General features: G+C 53.1%; 4 protein-coding genes across 4 annotated transcripts; 2 read left to right on the forward strand and 2 right to left on the reverse strand.

Moving 5' to 3' along the window:
* Positions 1–711: 711 nt before the first annotated feature.
* V2A60_002627 (uncharacterized protein) lies at positions 712–1885 on the forward strand (the record flags this gene model as incomplete). Its single annotated transcript, XM_083253975.1, has 3 exons — positions 712–795; positions 949–1152; positions 1280–1885. The coding sequence occupies 3 exons, from the start codon at positions 712–714 to the stop codon at positions 1883–1885; spliced, it is 894 nt and encodes a 297-aa protein (XP_083110101.1).
* A 247-nt stretch (positions 1886–2132) lies between these two features.
* V2A60_002628 (uncharacterized protein) lies at positions 2133–3981 on the reverse strand (the record flags this gene model as incomplete). The annotated part of the gene is made up of 4 exons (XM_083253976.1): positions 2133–2598; positions 2666–2813; positions 2888–2996; positions 3052–3981. The coding sequence occupies 4 exons, from the start codon at positions 3979–3981 to the stop codon at positions 2133–2135; spliced, it is 1653 nt and encodes a 550-aa protein (XP_083110102.1).
* A 4865-nt stretch (positions 3982–8846) lies between these two features.
* V2A60_002629 (sugar porter family MFS transporter) lies at positions 8847–10647 on the forward strand (the record flags this gene model as incomplete). The annotated part of the gene is made up of 5 exons (XM_083253977.1): positions 8847–8957; positions 9030–9283; positions 9334–9415; positions 9472–9731; positions 9798–10647. The coding sequence occupies 5 exons, from the start codon at positions 8847–8849 to the stop codon at positions 10645–10647; spliced, it is 1557 nt and encodes a 518-aa protein (XP_083110103.1).
* A 951-nt stretch (positions 10648–11598) lies between these two features.
* On the reverse strand, positions 11599–12511 carry V2A60_002630 (histone H2AZ; the record flags this gene model as incomplete). Its single annotated transcript, XM_083253978.1, has 3 exons — positions 11599–11787; positions 11847–11978; positions 12401–12511. 3 exons carry the CDS (start codon positions 12509–12511, stop codon positions 11599–11601), a joined length of 432 nt encoding a protein of 143 aa, XP_083110104.1.
* Positions 12512–15910: the final 3399 nt, after the last annotated feature.

Consider the following 15910-nt stretch of genomic DNA (forward strand, 5'->3'; position numbering starts at 1 on the left):
TGCACCCAACCTGGTGAAGAAGAAGCGTCCAGCGACGATGCCCGATACGTTTACGGCCACGTTCATTTTCGATGCAAATGATGGCTGTGATTTTTGCTCGATTCAATTCGCCAAAACTTGGTGGAGTGGAGGAATATATTCTCAAGGCTTCACGGAGAAGACGATGCCCTATTTCGCTTCTTTCGCTTCTTCCATCAGCTCATACCACCAAGGTAGAACCTTGTTAGCAAGTAGTTGTCGGCCGATCTACGTTACCCCACTAGAGCTCTCTTCCCGAGTCATCTATCGATAACTTGGCTATTTTTTTATTCATTTTTTTTTTAGCTTTTCCCCTTTAAGTAAGGTCCCCCCTCTCTCTTTCGTGACGTCGTTTTGTCCAAAAACATACTGTGGAAGAAGAAAGGCCTGATCGAGTATTATCATATCACACACACACACATATATACATTGCCTACCTCTTTATTCGTCAATTGAAGCTCTCGAAACCTCTGCCCTCCTACCCCCTTTCCCCTTGAACCTGGCAAAACAGCACCAAGAGGGGAAAAAAGGGAAAAAAAATCTTGACGTCTTCATCAACAAAAGTAAACAAAACAAACCGGAGAGCCTCGGAAGAAAGCTTCACCACTACCACCTACATTGACCACCATCATCATCATCATCACCATCCTCATCGTCACCATCACCATCATCGCGGTCAGCATCACCATTATCATGGCAATTGTCCAAGGCTGGCTACCGCCCACGCGGGAAAATTATGAAACGCTCATCTTTATCTGGCAGTTTCTGTACCCTATTGTGAGAATATCTTTTCTTGTTTTCTTGTTCAAACCACCTTCCCCCCCCCCCCCCCCCCCCCTCCTCTCTCTCTCCCCTCTTCATTTGCCCCCCCCGGAAAAGACACCACCATTGCTAACTTGCTCTTCTCTCAACTCCCTCCTCCCCCAAAAGATTGGCTCGCTACAATGGGTCATCAAGTGGTACGGCATGGGCAAGACGTCGGTCCGTAGCCCGCTCAACATCCCCGGCCGCGTCGCCTGGATGACCATGGAGGCGCCGGGCTTCCTGACGTTGCTATACATTATGAACACGCTCCCGCAGCAGCATGGCATAGACGACTTGCCCTGGCAGAACCGCGTCCTTGGCGGTCTCTTCGTACGTTTTTTTTCTTTCTTTTCTGGTTCTGGTTCTTCAATCTCTCTCTCTCTCTCTTTCCTTTTCTTTCTTGGCCTAGACTTTCAAGAAATCAACCAAAAGAAAATCGTTAACATGTAAAAAATAGGTCATTCACTACCTCAACCGCGCCATCCTCTTTCCCCTCATGCAGCCCTCCATGGCCCCCATCCACGTCGCCGTCTGGGCCATGGCCCTCGGCTTCCAGCTCTGCAACGCCGCCTGCCTCGGCGCCTGGCTGTCCGCCTACGGCGTCGTCACCGACGCCGGATGGGCCGCCCAGTCACCGCTGCCCCAGTTTGCCGCCGGCCTCGCCGTCTTTTACGTCGGCCTCGCCGGCAACTGGTTCCACGACGAGGAGCTGCGCGAGATTCGCCGCAAGGAGCAGCGTCGCCGGGAGCGCATCCTCCGCGACGCCCACGCCCACCAGTCCTCTTCCTCTGACCCGGTCGCGGCCGTCGTCGAGAAGCACTACGAGATCCCCCAGGCCGGCCTCTTCAAGTACATGCTCTACCCGCACTACTTTCTCGAATGGGTCGAGTGGCTCGGCTTCTGGATCGCCGCCGGCTGGACCTGCGCCCCGGCCCGCGCCTTCTTCCTCAACGAGTTGCTCACCATGCTGCCCCGCGCCGTCAACGGCAAGAAGTGGTACATGGACAAGTTTGGCCCGGAAAAGATTCGCAACAAGTGGGCCGTCATCCCTGGTGTGTGGTGATGAGCGCCCAGGCAAGACGGACAAGACAGACAGGCAGGCGGGCGGGCGGGCCAACGTGGTAGAAGAAGTAACCTCTTCCCGGATGTGCCATGCTTCAACGCACATGGTGAGGTCAAGACTCTAGTTTGTACTCGCCATCATACATGTATGAATCGCCAGTATGTACATATATATATTAATACACACATATATGCCCCACACCACCAATCTTCGCCCCCAGACAAAACTCCCCATCGTCTTCATACGACTACTGATACTTGGGCCAGGGCGTCTTCTTCTCGGCATAAAACTCGCCCACCCACTTCTTCACCTGCTCAATCTCGGCATCCCACACTTGTTTGAGGCCGTCGTTGGCGTCGGCATTGTACTTGAGCATGTCTGGGCAGTGCGCGCCGCCCGCCACGACGTGGACGGGCGCCGCCTCGGTCGAGGCGAGCATGCCGTCCGGCCGCCATGGCGATGACACGGTCGCCGGCCGCCAAGGATCGTTCTCGGCGTTGCACCACATGAGTCGCTCCGTGTCCACCTTGCCCCAACCGCCTGTCAGCGCGTTAATCTGCTCGTAGGTGCGGCCGTTGCGGATCCCAACTTTGGCTCCATTCACCTCGGGGAAGTAGAGGTCGCACTGGCGCCGCCACACGTCCACCGTCACGAGTTTGCTGGCCATGCGAGGCTGGTCGGCCGGAGCGCCCCCGGTACGCCAAAACTCGAAGCTAATGGATGAGTGTTCTTGTCAATTGCGTGAAAAAAAAAAACGGCCCGCAAGAAAGGGGTACGTACGGCTCGTTGCAGAGCATCCACTGCCACTGACGGTTTTGGCCGTTGTTCACTTTCGTGTCACGATATACCGGGCTGGTGAAATCATCGTTGACCCAGCAGCCAACGTCCATCTCGTCAGTCCATCGCGAGTAGCCCCAGCTGGCGCAACCTGCGATGTCGAATTAGCCAAGAAAGAGAAAGAAAAAGTTTCTGCCGGGAATTAGCTGCCGTGGATGCCCTAACCATTAGGAATGTCGATTTCTCTGAACCACTTGGAGAGTCCGTTAATTGCAGCACAAAGACCAACGCCTTCGGGACCAGGCTGAGGGGCCTTGCTACCGGGCCAGCGATTCTACGGAATCGTTCATGATTAATATTCGACTGCCTTTCATTGGCGGGGGACTTACCTCGATGTAATCGCAAAACCGGTGGAACCCGTCCGTGACTTTGTACTTTTCATCGCCGAAGCCCAGGTTCTGAGACAGATAGCCGCCGTCCTGCAGGGCCATGGCAAAGTCGACGTCATTGAGGGGCTCAAAGCCAAACTTCTTCTTAAGCTTCGTCTTCTGCGCCTCGGTGCCGTTTGCGAGCACCTTGTCAACGTGCGCAATGACCTTGCTGTAGTCGGCGCTGCAGTTCTGGGGCATGGCGTCGTGCACGATGGCCTGGTACTGCCAGAAGTCGCTGATGATCTCGACCACGGCGCTCGAGGCATGGTAGGCCCAGTACGTGCCCGGGTACAGCGTGTGCAGCCAGGCCGTGACGGCGCCGCTGTACGAGCAGCCAGTCAGGACCCACGGCGCCTTGTCGGGCTTGCTGGAGCCGGCCGGGTCAAATGTCAGGTTCACGTTGCGGGCAAAGTAGACGAGGTCGTGCAAGTGCTGGTCCAGGGTCAGGTGCTGCAGATTGTCCGTGGTCAGGTTGGCGTACGGCGAGCTGTAGCCCCAGTAGCGGTGCTCGAGCAGGATGGTCGCGCCGCCGACGCTCTTGGCAAAATTGCCAGCAAGGCTGCTGTTGGTCACGTAGCCATTCCAGCCCGTCGCGTTGTTCTCACCGGGCGAGTTCATGATGATGGGGGAGCCGGGGCCTGCGTAGTCCTCATAGTTGTAGTAGTATAGCTGCTTGAACGTGCCAAGTTCCGGCTTGCTGTGGTCAAGAAGTTGGTCAAACCAGGCCCAGTGGATGGGACTATCCGCGCGCTTCTGCACGCCATCGGCGGGAGAGGGAGCGTCGATGTGCATAGCAGGCGCACCCAGGCGTGGGCGCTCTCCAGGGCGAGCAGCGCTGGCCATACTGGCCGCCAGGAGCAGCTCAGCTGCAAGACTGAGCAATCTCATTTTGCTAACAAGTGGGCGTCGGAAAGGATATAATGAAGTGCGGGTAGGTGGTACTAGAACTGGAGGACAGCCCGCGAATGGAAATGATTACCAACATGGGAGGCGGCTAGGCTATTATATCCAGTATGCCATTTCGATACGTAACTCGAGACTTCTGGGTAGCGAGCGGCCTACATGCACAACGGCTCCTCAGTTGCATTCAGCATCCAGCGCGTTCTTCCGCTGTGTGGCTTGCTGAGCTCCATACTGGGCTGAACAAGCTGCCTAGAAAGGCATCTCATTGTGCTGTCCCATGTATCATCCCTGTTCAACTATGCTGCCAGATATCAGGTGGTGCTCTGGGCCATCGCGGGATATCTTCAAGTACCATGCTGAAGGTGGCGAAAGAACTGCTGAGACCAACCTTGTGCCACAGTCCCAGGCTCGCCAGGCCAGGACCGTTTTCTGCTCGTATATGAAGATGACATCGGTTTGAAAGAATGATTAGCCGGATGGTCGCGCCCGAGTCCAGGGCCTCCACAAGGCTAACAAAATTATTCGCTAAGTCAACATGAAAAGACTGGTGGCCGAAGTCGCGTCAAGGTGACCTTCCTATTTGGGTAGGCGGACGGTCCAGAGGCTCTGCGGTTTACAAGATGCTGGATTAGCGACACCAGTCAGAAATCGCCCTGCGCTAACATGGTGCAGTCGCCCATTAGTCACTGTTGAAGAGAAGGCCCGTGCTTGGCGCTGTAAATGTCGCGGCAGGATGGTAATGGCTACGTAAAACAAAACGTCTCTCGCGCCGTGAATCCGTCGTCGTTCAGGAGTGCGGAGGAGCGGTGCGGAGAAAATGCGGGGGAATAGCAACTAACTACAGGGAACGTCGTTATACGGCGGCTGTCGTGATTGACCTGGTTGTAGACACCTGCCAATTTACATGGCCGGACACATTGTAGCAAGTTCCTGCCTAATCAAAAATTTCCGTAACAGCAGTATTTCCACGCCGGGTGTCTGTTTGGCACGAAACATATGTGAGCCTCTTAAGTCTGCAACAATGCTGGCATCATCGTCAACAAGCCGATTCTCTAGGTGGCCCTAGGGCGGATTCCGTTCAGGTGATGCCAAAGTCAAGTGACCTTTCGGTTGGATACTCTCCTATAAGTACCGACGTTGCCCTTCTGATCAAATCCGAGTCGGAAATCCTGGCAGCGGCCTCTATAACTAAGCGTCGTCAACTTTTCGCGGAACCGTGGTCTCGTGTGCGCGGCCTCGGCGAATTTCTGCAGCTAGCGTTCCCGTTAGGTAATGTCTTGAGAATTGCTAGCCTGAGCCCGCCGACGTCCCGAACAATCGCACGGTGGACACTCCTGACAATTTCTGTCAGTTTTTTCCTTGGTCATTTGAGGAGATTGCGGTGTGGTTGTGCAAGTGACTGGTACTTGGCCCATGCAGGGTCTTGCTGACAATGTCGATGTTTGGTAGAGTGGAGATGTGGCACGAAACGGACTTTGGTGCCCGGTGTTTTCTGGTGGCTTTTCTGGACATGATTGAAAATGAAGATGATTTCACATTCAACTTCTCATCTGGGAAGCCCGAGATAGAACAGCTAAAACAAGTAAGCTTTGGAAGACGCTCCACGGAAGGGTGATCCGTGTCGCCCTGGACGTTGACGACACCGCGACTGAGCCAAATCATGGCCTGCGGGTTTTGCTAGTATCAGCAGTAGCCTCAAGAGAAGCAAAACGTGTTGGATGAAGGAGCAATAGTTCCAGCCACGTGACCCCAAGTTGGAGGGATCGTCTCGTGCTTCGCTTGGCAAGCTCTCAAAAGGGTCTGAAAACTGCTATGGCCGGAACAAGAGCACACAACTGGTAAAGACCGTACATTGGAGGCCAGCTGCTTGTTTGAGCAGCTGGCCTTAATTCTATAACGGGCAGTCGAATCAGGAGCTAACGATCCGGGCCTCGCTGGTAGTGCTGATGATGCAGCAAAAGAGCGACGATCTCATGTTCAAGGGTACGGGTCCACTATTGCGGCTCGAGGTTGGATTTGCAGAGAGACGACAATGATAAGATGCTCACGTTGGGAGGTGAGAAGAAGAATGGTGCGGCCAAGACAGTCTCGACATGGTTCCCCGCCATACTAGGATTCTCGAGCGGCAGTAGCGTGCATGGAGAGTGTTTTCCTTGGGCAGCTGGCGCCATTTTTGGGCCGCGTTGCCTGATGGCGATGAAGAACCTGGATGAGATTTGTGTTGTTGACAGCTGGTTGGATTTGAACAGGATCTGACCAGGATCCATCTCATGTAGCCAAGAGTTGCCGTGACTTGGCGGCGGGACAAGGCGGCGGAAGATAATCAGTAGGGAGTATGATTATTATTGTTGAACGGCTCTCGCGTGCGGCCAGGAACATGCGCAAAAGCCACGGGTGTTGAATATTTGCGTGCTGGGCACTAGGTAGCTGGGCTGGCAAGCTGGTTAGTTATTAGTTAGTTACTTGGCCCCAATGCAAGGTAGACAATATGGTCCAGTGATGTGATTGCGTCAAATGCGGCAAGAAGAGAGGGTCAATGCGATGATGGGCGATGGGCGGGCACAGGGCATAATAATCTGCACTCGGTACCGACGCAACGTTAATTAGACACGGACGTGGAGCCTGATAGCGTCAACCAAGACCGCCCGTCAGCGCAGGCCTGGCGAGTCAAGGCTAGTGCGGTCACATTGCGGTGCATGATGTCGGTGGTGGTGCAGCAAAGGCCGGTCAGCGCGACGAGGCATAGGGCGGCGTGATTGGATGGCGAGTTCCGACGTGCATGGTGGGAGGGTCGGCAGCCGTTCCTTTCAGGGATAATACGGCGCCGATGAATGCTCAGCTCGCCTGGCACGGCAAGGTTCCGAAGGGGGCGCCAAGAATAAATATAAAGTGCGCATGCATGAGCGAATGAGGTAAGTTTTTCGAGATGATGCCTTGTCGATGGGTGGTGATGGTGATGGTAAGAATGATGGTGAGGATGATGATGATGATGATGGGTGATGGAAGGAGCAGCAACAGGAGCAACAGGAACAACAGTAGTAGCGGCAAAGGCAAACACCGACATGGCAAACGGCGCGGCCTTTCTTTTTGGACAGCTGCCAGCTTGCCAACTGCCAACTGCGCGAACAGCGAACTGCCGAGCCAGGTTGTTGGCCGGCCGGCAGCTGGCTAGTGTCTTAGCCGGCCGACACTGTGCGGACAATGGGTGGCGATGGAAGAGGGTGGTTGGGCGGGTGATGATGGGCAACAGGTGTTGGTACTTGATGCAGGTTTTTCTCTCCCTCGTTTGTTGCAAGTCGAGGTGCCATGACGATGCCAAGAGTCTGGAATATCCTCCGTTGCTGGCCTGTATTAAGCATAGAGCCATCTATTCGTATCAATAGGCGATGCAAGCGGGTGATAGTGCGAGGTAAGTAATAGTACCTAACGTATGCACGTATCCATACAGTGTGCCACAGTGTGTGGGAAGGCTGACAATGAATGGGCGCCGCCTTGATACTTGCTAGAGGTGGCGACACTGGATTGAGCCCGGGCAGGGAGTGCGTAGCTGGCGGTTTTCTTGCCCGAAAAATAGAGCGAGACGAAAACAAAAAACAAGAAGAGAATAAAGCATTGTCAAAAAATGGCAACCAGGCGCAAGTTTGAAAATAAAGACTAGAAATGAAAATAAAGATAGAATTAAAAAGAGAGGTGGCTGCAATGCAACTCGCTGCAGCCCATCTATAGCCACAACTGTTAATGGCTAATATGTTTGGTGCCTACTTAAATAATCCGTACTTGGTCGATCCGGGTGGGGTTTTTTTTTTTGCCTTTTTTTTCGCCATTGCCTTTTCATTTTTCATTTTTGTATTTTTCATTTATTTTTGCTCCTTTGCGTTCTTCTTTTGAAAACAAAAACGTCGTCCTCGGGCTTGCCCTCTTTAGCCTTGTCCCCATGAGCGAGCCCTGCCCCTCCAGCCCCCTTGTCCACGGGCATCATTCAAGCCGCCCGCCGCTCCATTTCCTGCGCCAAACTCCGGCTCTCGCACGTTGGGTGGCACACCCTGGATGGCGGTCCTTCCCCAAACCGGCCGCCCGCCAAAACTCTTCTTCCAAGCGACCAAGCAAGCCAGTCACCAGGTCAGTAGGTATACACAGCAAGTACTCCATACCCAAAGTACCTACCCGACTACCCTTACCAGGAGAGGTACTTGCCTTGCCCATCTGTCCTGGGTCACTACACTTCAAAGATACCTGGCTCGACCAAGTATCATTCAGTCTCAGCCAGGTACCCACCAACCCTACCTTGCCCATCTCCCTGGTACCTCACTTCTTGGGACTTGTTCAACTCGTTGCAAGCTAACTAGAGACTACTTACATTCCACCCGCTCGCATCTTCTCTTTTACATCTCCAATTTCTCGAATTTCCATCTTCCTCACCTTACAAGCCCCTCGCTTTCGTCTCAAACGTCTTCATCTATCGCTGTCCTCCCTCGTCTCTCACATCCGCTGCCGTCGCCTACATCTTCTCCCTCCTTCAACTTTGCGCTGGCTACCTCGTTTACGGAATTCCTCCATCGGCTACCCGCTGCTCATCCACTGCGAACCGAAAAGTACCCAACAAACCAACCGTCAACCACCAACCCGTCTAGTGCTCGGTCCTCGTCGGCATTCACCTTTGGTGCCGGCGGAGTGAGCCGCGGTCGCAGTCGCGTTGCAACAGTCAAACAGCCGTCAATGGTTTTTTCAGTCCCGTCCCGTCTCGTCTCGTCCGACTCTGGGCCGCCGCCGCCGCCGCCGCCGCCCGACTATTAATCATGTTGTGGCCTCTCCCTTCTCGATCAACCGTCTCTTCTGTCCAACCACGGAACATGACCCCCAAAATCACAAACCTCTACGCCATCTGCGGGCTCTGCACCCTCGGCGGTCTGCTCCAGGGCTTTGGCGTCTCGTCCCTCTCGGCCATTCTCGCAACATGGCAAGTAAGTCACTGCTAACCTGTCCTTTCATCTACACGCCCCATCCGTCGCTAACCGGTCAACCGCCATTTACAGTACAAGGACTACTTTGACAACCCAGAGTCAGTTACACAAGGCGGCATCATGGCCTCGTTGGCTGGTGGATGTTTAATTGGCGCCGTATTTTCCTCTTATATCGGCGATCATCTCGGTCGTCGAGACTCCATGATGGTTGCCTGTGTCATCTTCATTGCCGGCTCCATTGTCATGTGTGCTGTTCAAGACAAGACCATGCTCATCATTGCTCGAATCGTCAATGGCTCTGGCGTCGGCCTGCTTACCAGCCAAGGGTAAGCCCTCACGTGCCATCAGCGCTCGCACCATGTACTGACTTGTCTAGCCCCATCTACATTGCAGAAATGAGCCCGGCCAATATGCGAGGCAGACTCATCGCTATGCAACAGTGGATGATCACATGGGGTGTACGTACATCTGCCTTGACATCTCATTCTCTCCATGTCTCTAATTCCCCATTTAGATCCTCATCATGTACTACGTCTCATATGGTGCCTCACGCATTGACTCAACAGCCGCTTTCCGACTTCCATGGGGACTGCAGATCATTCCTGCCCTAACCATGCTTTGCTGTTTGCCCATGATGCCTAGATCCCCACGATGGCTCGCTACCAAGGGTCGCTGGGATGAAGCTCTGCAAGTCCTGGCCATGGTCCGCGCCAATGGCAACCAGAGTGACCAAAACACTCTTGCTGAGTTGCAAGACATCAGGGATAGGGTCGAGTAAGTGTTGGAGCTTTATTCCGAGCTCAGCCATATTTGCTCGCATTGACTGACACCTCGTGCTAGGCAAGAAAACAGTTACAAGTCTACGTCGTGGGGCGAATTGTTTAGTCGCCGCAACATTGTGCGCCTTCACTGCGCTTTCTTCACCCACATCTGGTCGCAGTACAGTGGTGTCAACGCCCTGATGTATTACATTGTCTACATTTTCCAGATGGCTGGCCTGTCGGGCACCACCAACCTCACCATTTCCAGCATACAGTATGTCATCAACGTCGTAATGACGGTGCCGACGCTGCTCTTTTCCGACAGGTTCCCTCGTCGCAAAGTCATGATGACGGGCAGCCTCTTCATGGCAATCCTGCATTTCACCATGGCAGCTGTCATGGCCACCAACGGCCACCCCGTCCCCGGCGGACTCGAAGGCACGCCTACTGTTACCTGGACACTATACACTGGACGCGCCAGCCAGGCCATCATCGCTTGCAGTTACATCTTTACTGCCACGTATGCCTTGACTTGGGGCCCCATGGGATGGATTTATCCTTCCGAAATCATACCGCTTTACATTCGATCCAAGGCCGTCTCATTGGCGACCCTCTTCAACTGGGGATGCAACTTCAGCCTGACATTTTTCACCCCAACGGCTTTCCGCAACATCCAGTGGCGTTTTTACATTATTTTTGGGTCCTTTTGCGTCGGTGCCTTTGTTCACGTCTTCTTCTTCTTCCAAGAGACCCAAGGCCGTTCTCTGGAAGAAATGAATGATATCTTTGACAATAATACCTTTGCTTTTGGAAAAATTCAGCACGACAGTCACGATTTCCGAAAGCGCATACGAAAAGCAGGAGAAAGGATTGAATACTCCCCACCAACGTCTGAAGTTGCCGAGCTGGGGCTCTCTGACAGAAATTAGACCAACTACAATACCAAAGGGCGCGTGCCCGCTGCAGATTCAAGAGTTACAACCGGTTTGGGATGTTCATAAAATTGGCGTTTGTATTGCATTACATGTACATTTATATATACATATACATATACATATATTTATTTATTTATTCATTGATTCCCGAGAGAGTATTGGTCCAGAGAATCCACGGGGTTACCCAGATGCCTCCCAAATCGACCATACCTGTCCACTCTGGAGAACATTGGGTGACGATTTCTTGTCCGGTCGCCAGAGTACGCACGGCACAGTCGAGTTTGAAAACAACACACCGTTGTCAAGTGCATACAGAAACAGTTTTCCTTTGCTTTCTGTATTTTCGAAGGAGGGGGCAGTTGGGCGTGTAAGATTCCTTGGCAGCCGAGTGACAACAACAGAGGAAAAGGCAGAAAAAAAGGCAAGCGAATTAGTGAGTTTCCATCTTTAGATTCACACGATACAATGTCGAAAAAGACAAACAAGAACAAAAAAAAAGGAGAGAAAAACGGACACAGGCATCATCAGTGTGGTATTTTTTTCCCATTTGTGGAAGCTCTCTTGTTTCGGTTCTCATTATAGCATCCCAAGCTTTGGCTCCACCCGCAACCATCCTCTTTCCATAGTCTTTTCATTTTTTCTTCTTTTTTCTTTGAAAAAAGTACTTGTTTTATTTTTTTTCCTCCGTTGTTTCCAGAAACCAAAAATATCAAAAAGAGCAGACACCCCTAAGAGAATTGTAAAAGAGAAAGAAAGAGAGAGAGAGAGAGAGGGAGAAAAGATACAAAAGGTCGACCAACATGATAAGAAAAAAAGATAATAAGCACATCCCAGCATTTCCCGTTTCCGCAACGGCCCAAAATCAAACGAAAAAAAAAGACGAATTAACAAGCAAGAAAAAGTCGACACAAAACAGGCAATAACAAGGCGGCAGATGATGGCCACTTATGCCTCGAGAGCCTTGTTCTTCTTCTTCTGTTCAACCTTGAGCAGCAGCGCGCGGTTGATGTGCGGCAAAACACCACCATAGGCAATCGTGGCACGGATCAAGGTGTCGAGCTCTTCGTCACCACGGATAGCGAGCTGAAGATGTCTGGGTGTGATGCGCTTGACCTTGAGGTCCTTGGCGGCGTTCTGCAACAGATGGTTAGAGGGGAGTCGTACGAGAGAGCGCAAGGGAAGAAATGACGTACGCCGGCCAGCTCGAGGACTTCGGCAGTAAGGTACTCAAGAACGGCAGTGACGTAGACGGCAGCCTTGGCTCCGACGCGCATCTTGCTTTGAGTGTTTTGCTTCAAGAATCGCTTGACACGACCGCAGGGGAACTGGGATTCAAACTGTTAGTACCAGAGTCGTACGGCAAACGACCGGGAAAGTTTGCGCAAGGCCTCGCCAAACGCTCGCGACGCAATCGAACAAGCCCCACACGCCGACAGACTCTCGCCGCTGCCTGGACGGCCGCCATCAACCGCAGGCGCAGCAAACGTCGCGCATCGAGTTCACCGTCGCGGGAAGCTCGAGTCGCGTGCAGCAAGCACGGAACAGTGCTTTCCCGACGTGAAGAGGTTCGGCGACGCGTCTTGAGTCGATGGATTGCCAACGGTCGCTGGCGGCGGCGGGACTTTCGAGGGGTTGACACGAGGGGTGGCGTGCGCGACCTTGACAACGGGCGCAGAAGAGGGGGAGGGCAAAAAATGGTGCAAATATCTCCCAGTCGCAGGAAACGGCCATGATCAAAAAAGCTCACCTGAAGTCCGGCGCGGGCCGAGTGGCTCTGCTGCTTCTTCTGGCCTTCGACGCCGCTGGTTTTGCCGCCAGAGGACTTTCCGCCAGAGGACTTTCCCTTGCCGCCAGGCATTTTGATGTGCGTATCGGGATGATGGGTGAAAAAGTCCAGTAAATTCGAGAAATCGAGCGAGGATGCGTCAGGAAAATGCGCAGCCGAATCGTTAAGAAAAAGTTGAATGTGAACGAGTTCAGGTTGCTTTGGAGTAAGAGGGGGGGGGGGTCTGTTGATGAAGGAGTAGCGTTGGTGCGAGTCGTGGTGGCGGGCGGTGTTTACGGCAGAAATTTAGCTTGGCGCAGCTAGCCAAGCTGATTTGAATGTTGTTGTTTGGGGCTGCTGCAAGAGGAGGGGAGGCGGCGCTGCCTGGTGCTGAAGCTGCTGCTGGAGCTGCTGCTGCAAGGCCCCAAACGCTGTTGTTTGAGGGACAGTGGCGGCAGCCAATCACAGTGCGTGGCTGTTATCCACTGATGCGCCACGCTTGCAACGTGTGGCTAGTGTCCGCGCCAAGCTGTTTGCGGAAGCCGAGGATTCGCCGCTCGGAAGCGCTCAGCCCAGGCAAGATGGGCGTCGGCCAGCAGGCAACGGGAGGCAGTGGCCACTGTGCAAATGATGGTCCATCATTTTTTTGGTGCGATCGAGCAGAATATAGCTGCTGAGGGTTTTCATACCATGTCTTTCTTGACAAGTCTGGAGCAGGCGGCCGTCGCAGCGTGTGCAGTGTTGTCTCGAGCCGCTGCTGCTTAAGACTTGGTTTCTGGGGGGGGGGAGGCGGCCACCCTCCGGTATGGGCAACACCATGCTGACTTGCATCAGCCAGCCATATTGTGTCGTGACATCGGTGAGATGTGAATTTCGTCCGATGCTATATCGTTTTCGATGCCTTGCTTGCTGTCTTGCTGAGTATTTGGCGGACGATGCAAGGCCATATATCAAACTTGGGAAGTGGTGCTTGAGCAGCACAACGGAGACTTGCCTACGAGGCACCCGCTTGGCTGCCCCGCCAAATGGTCAGCCACAGGTTGTGGCTGTGTGGCTGGCGCGTGAGTCCCCGCCACAGGCTATTTTATTAGCGAGAGCTCGGATATGTAAACATCGGCTTGCTCTCCACTCACGACGCACGCGAAAACCTGCAGCTAGTATCTGACTGGCATGCTTGACGCGATACGGGATGTTGTTGATGTGCAGCTTCGGCCCTTGCTGAGCTTGAATGATGCAATGCCGCAACAACATGCTCCTCGGTTGCCGCCATGTTGGCATCATGGTCCTGCTACGGTCTAGGCGATTTCTCCATGTGATGCTTTCCATGGCGCAGTTTCCAACGCAAGAGAATGGTCCTAAAGCACGCTGCCGACTCCCAAGGGCAGGAACGTCAGCGGTCACGCGTCCATTGCAGAGTGCCGTGGGTCACAGGCACAGACAGACGACATTCTGTCATATATCCTAGAGAGATGCATGTGCATCGCGAGATCAACCTTGCTGCCGTAATACGCTCACGCAGATGCTGAGGGTATAATCTGTACTGCGTCCGTCTATCATCGGAGTCAACGAATTGTTACACATGTACACCACATTCGGCTTAGCTTTTGCCTAGCCGGGCGTGAAGACCGCTCAGCTCACCCATATATGCGAGGCAGGCCCCCGAGGCGCCTGGCTTGTTAGACTCGTAATGTTACAGTGTTGACAAATCGAAAACGAGTCTGACCCATGTGCTCAACAACTAGCAACTCAATCAAAGAAGTAGTCAATGTTGATTGCTTTAACCAATCAACCACAGACCAGGTCGGAATGCGACGTCAAAGACGTCGAATGCCGCCCGCTCACCTTTTGCTAACCAAAGGCTCATATTCATTAGGCTTGCACAACTGCTTTGGCGTATCACATTCGCATCATTGGTGGACCAGCGGTGTAACCAAGTGCCATCGTTTTCCTCTATTCGCTATCCAACTTACCCAAACGACATCAATTCCAGTCTCTACAATCATTGCGCGCACACCACGCAGGCTAGCCTAGAACCGAAGTGATGAGCCGTGCGGTTGCAGGTTGAGTGGGGGATGGGCCATGGCCATGCAGCAAAAAGCAGGGTGGCTGCATGGTGGCTGATGCAGAACATACTCTGCTGGCACTAGATGCAGTGATAGGGCTCACCCAAAGGCCTCGCCTACATTACCTCCAAATTGCAGTGCGACAATACTTTGTGAATATGTCTCGTGTAGCCGGCATCGAGTACAGAGCCTGGCAGGTTGGGTGAGGCGACTTTGAAAGACATAAAACAGAACAAGAAAGTATCACGAGGCTGACAATCACCAGGACGGAAAAAAGGGTCCAATTCCCAACAGACCAGCATATACGGAGTAGTGGACACTAGTTTTCGTGAATAGGACCAGGGTGATGAGATTTGAATCCGCCGTGGTCGGGGGCGGCACGGCAATGAATGAGTTGGAATTTTGAAACATACAAAAGACAAGAATCTGTCTTTGCGCGAGTCCAGCCGTTTGCGTCTGTGTGCTCCTACAGTAGTAGAGGCCTCAACGATCAGACAATTTGGCCATGTAAATAATACGTTGCCCATGTGGAGAGGTGCAGGCGACGATCTGGCGAGGCTAGTGCTTCCCCAAGCCAGGCACTATCAGTACTAGCCAGGGCGGCTTGAAGCGACTGGGGGGGGTTTTTTAAACTTTTTTTTTGAACTTTTTTTCTTTGTTCTTTTTATAAAGCGAATTGTGGCGGTAGAAAGGAGGTGGCAAGGCTCCTCAACGCAGGTCCTCATGAACGATTCCGTGTTGAGGCAGGGGACCTTGTATCCAGCAGTGTAACCCCCCCTCGTTGGGTTCATGACATGGGACGACGACGGGATCCTCGAATGGATGTCCAAGCCGAATGAGACACAGAATGAGCACGGAGCTCTTGTTGGTTATCGTACGAAAAGAAAAAGCACAAGACAAAAGGTACACAAATCCGGGGGTGTCAAGCCCGTGATGCGACCGCGATCGTTTTATACAGCTTCCCGTCCTTGTTTGGGAAGAGAGTACGTCATTTCGGTCCTTTTTTCCCTCCTACTTTTCGTATTTGCTCTTTCTTCCTTTACATGCCGTAATAACTAGCGGGCGACTGCATGGCGCGCACACGCCCCTTGACTGATGCACATGCTCCGAGCCGTCTGCGGGGGGCGCTGCGAGGGCTCCCAGGCCTCAGCGCTCGATGTGGTTATGCAGAAACAGGGATAGCTAATCGTCGAGACCACAGTGAAAGGGGAGGGGCGATGGATGCGTACGAAGAAGTGCAAGTACAGATTTGTTATGGACGGGGGCTGGTTGATGGTTTCCTTCGCACGGGAGAGGACCTCGTAAGGGGGTTATGCCTATTGGTGAATCGAGGGCAGCACCAAGTATAGTAATACTACCAGTAAGATACTTACCAAGCACTCAGTACTGTGCCGGAGGCATTTCACCGGGCCATTGCCCCTGAGTGGTA

The sequence above is a fragment of the Cordyceps javanica genome, chromosome 2 (genome assembly GCF_051103115.1).
Source record: "Cordyceps javanica chromosome 2, complete sequence".
NCBI lineage: Eukaryota > Fungi > Ascomycota > Sordariomycetes > Hypocreales > Cordycipitaceae > Cordyceps > Cordyceps javanica.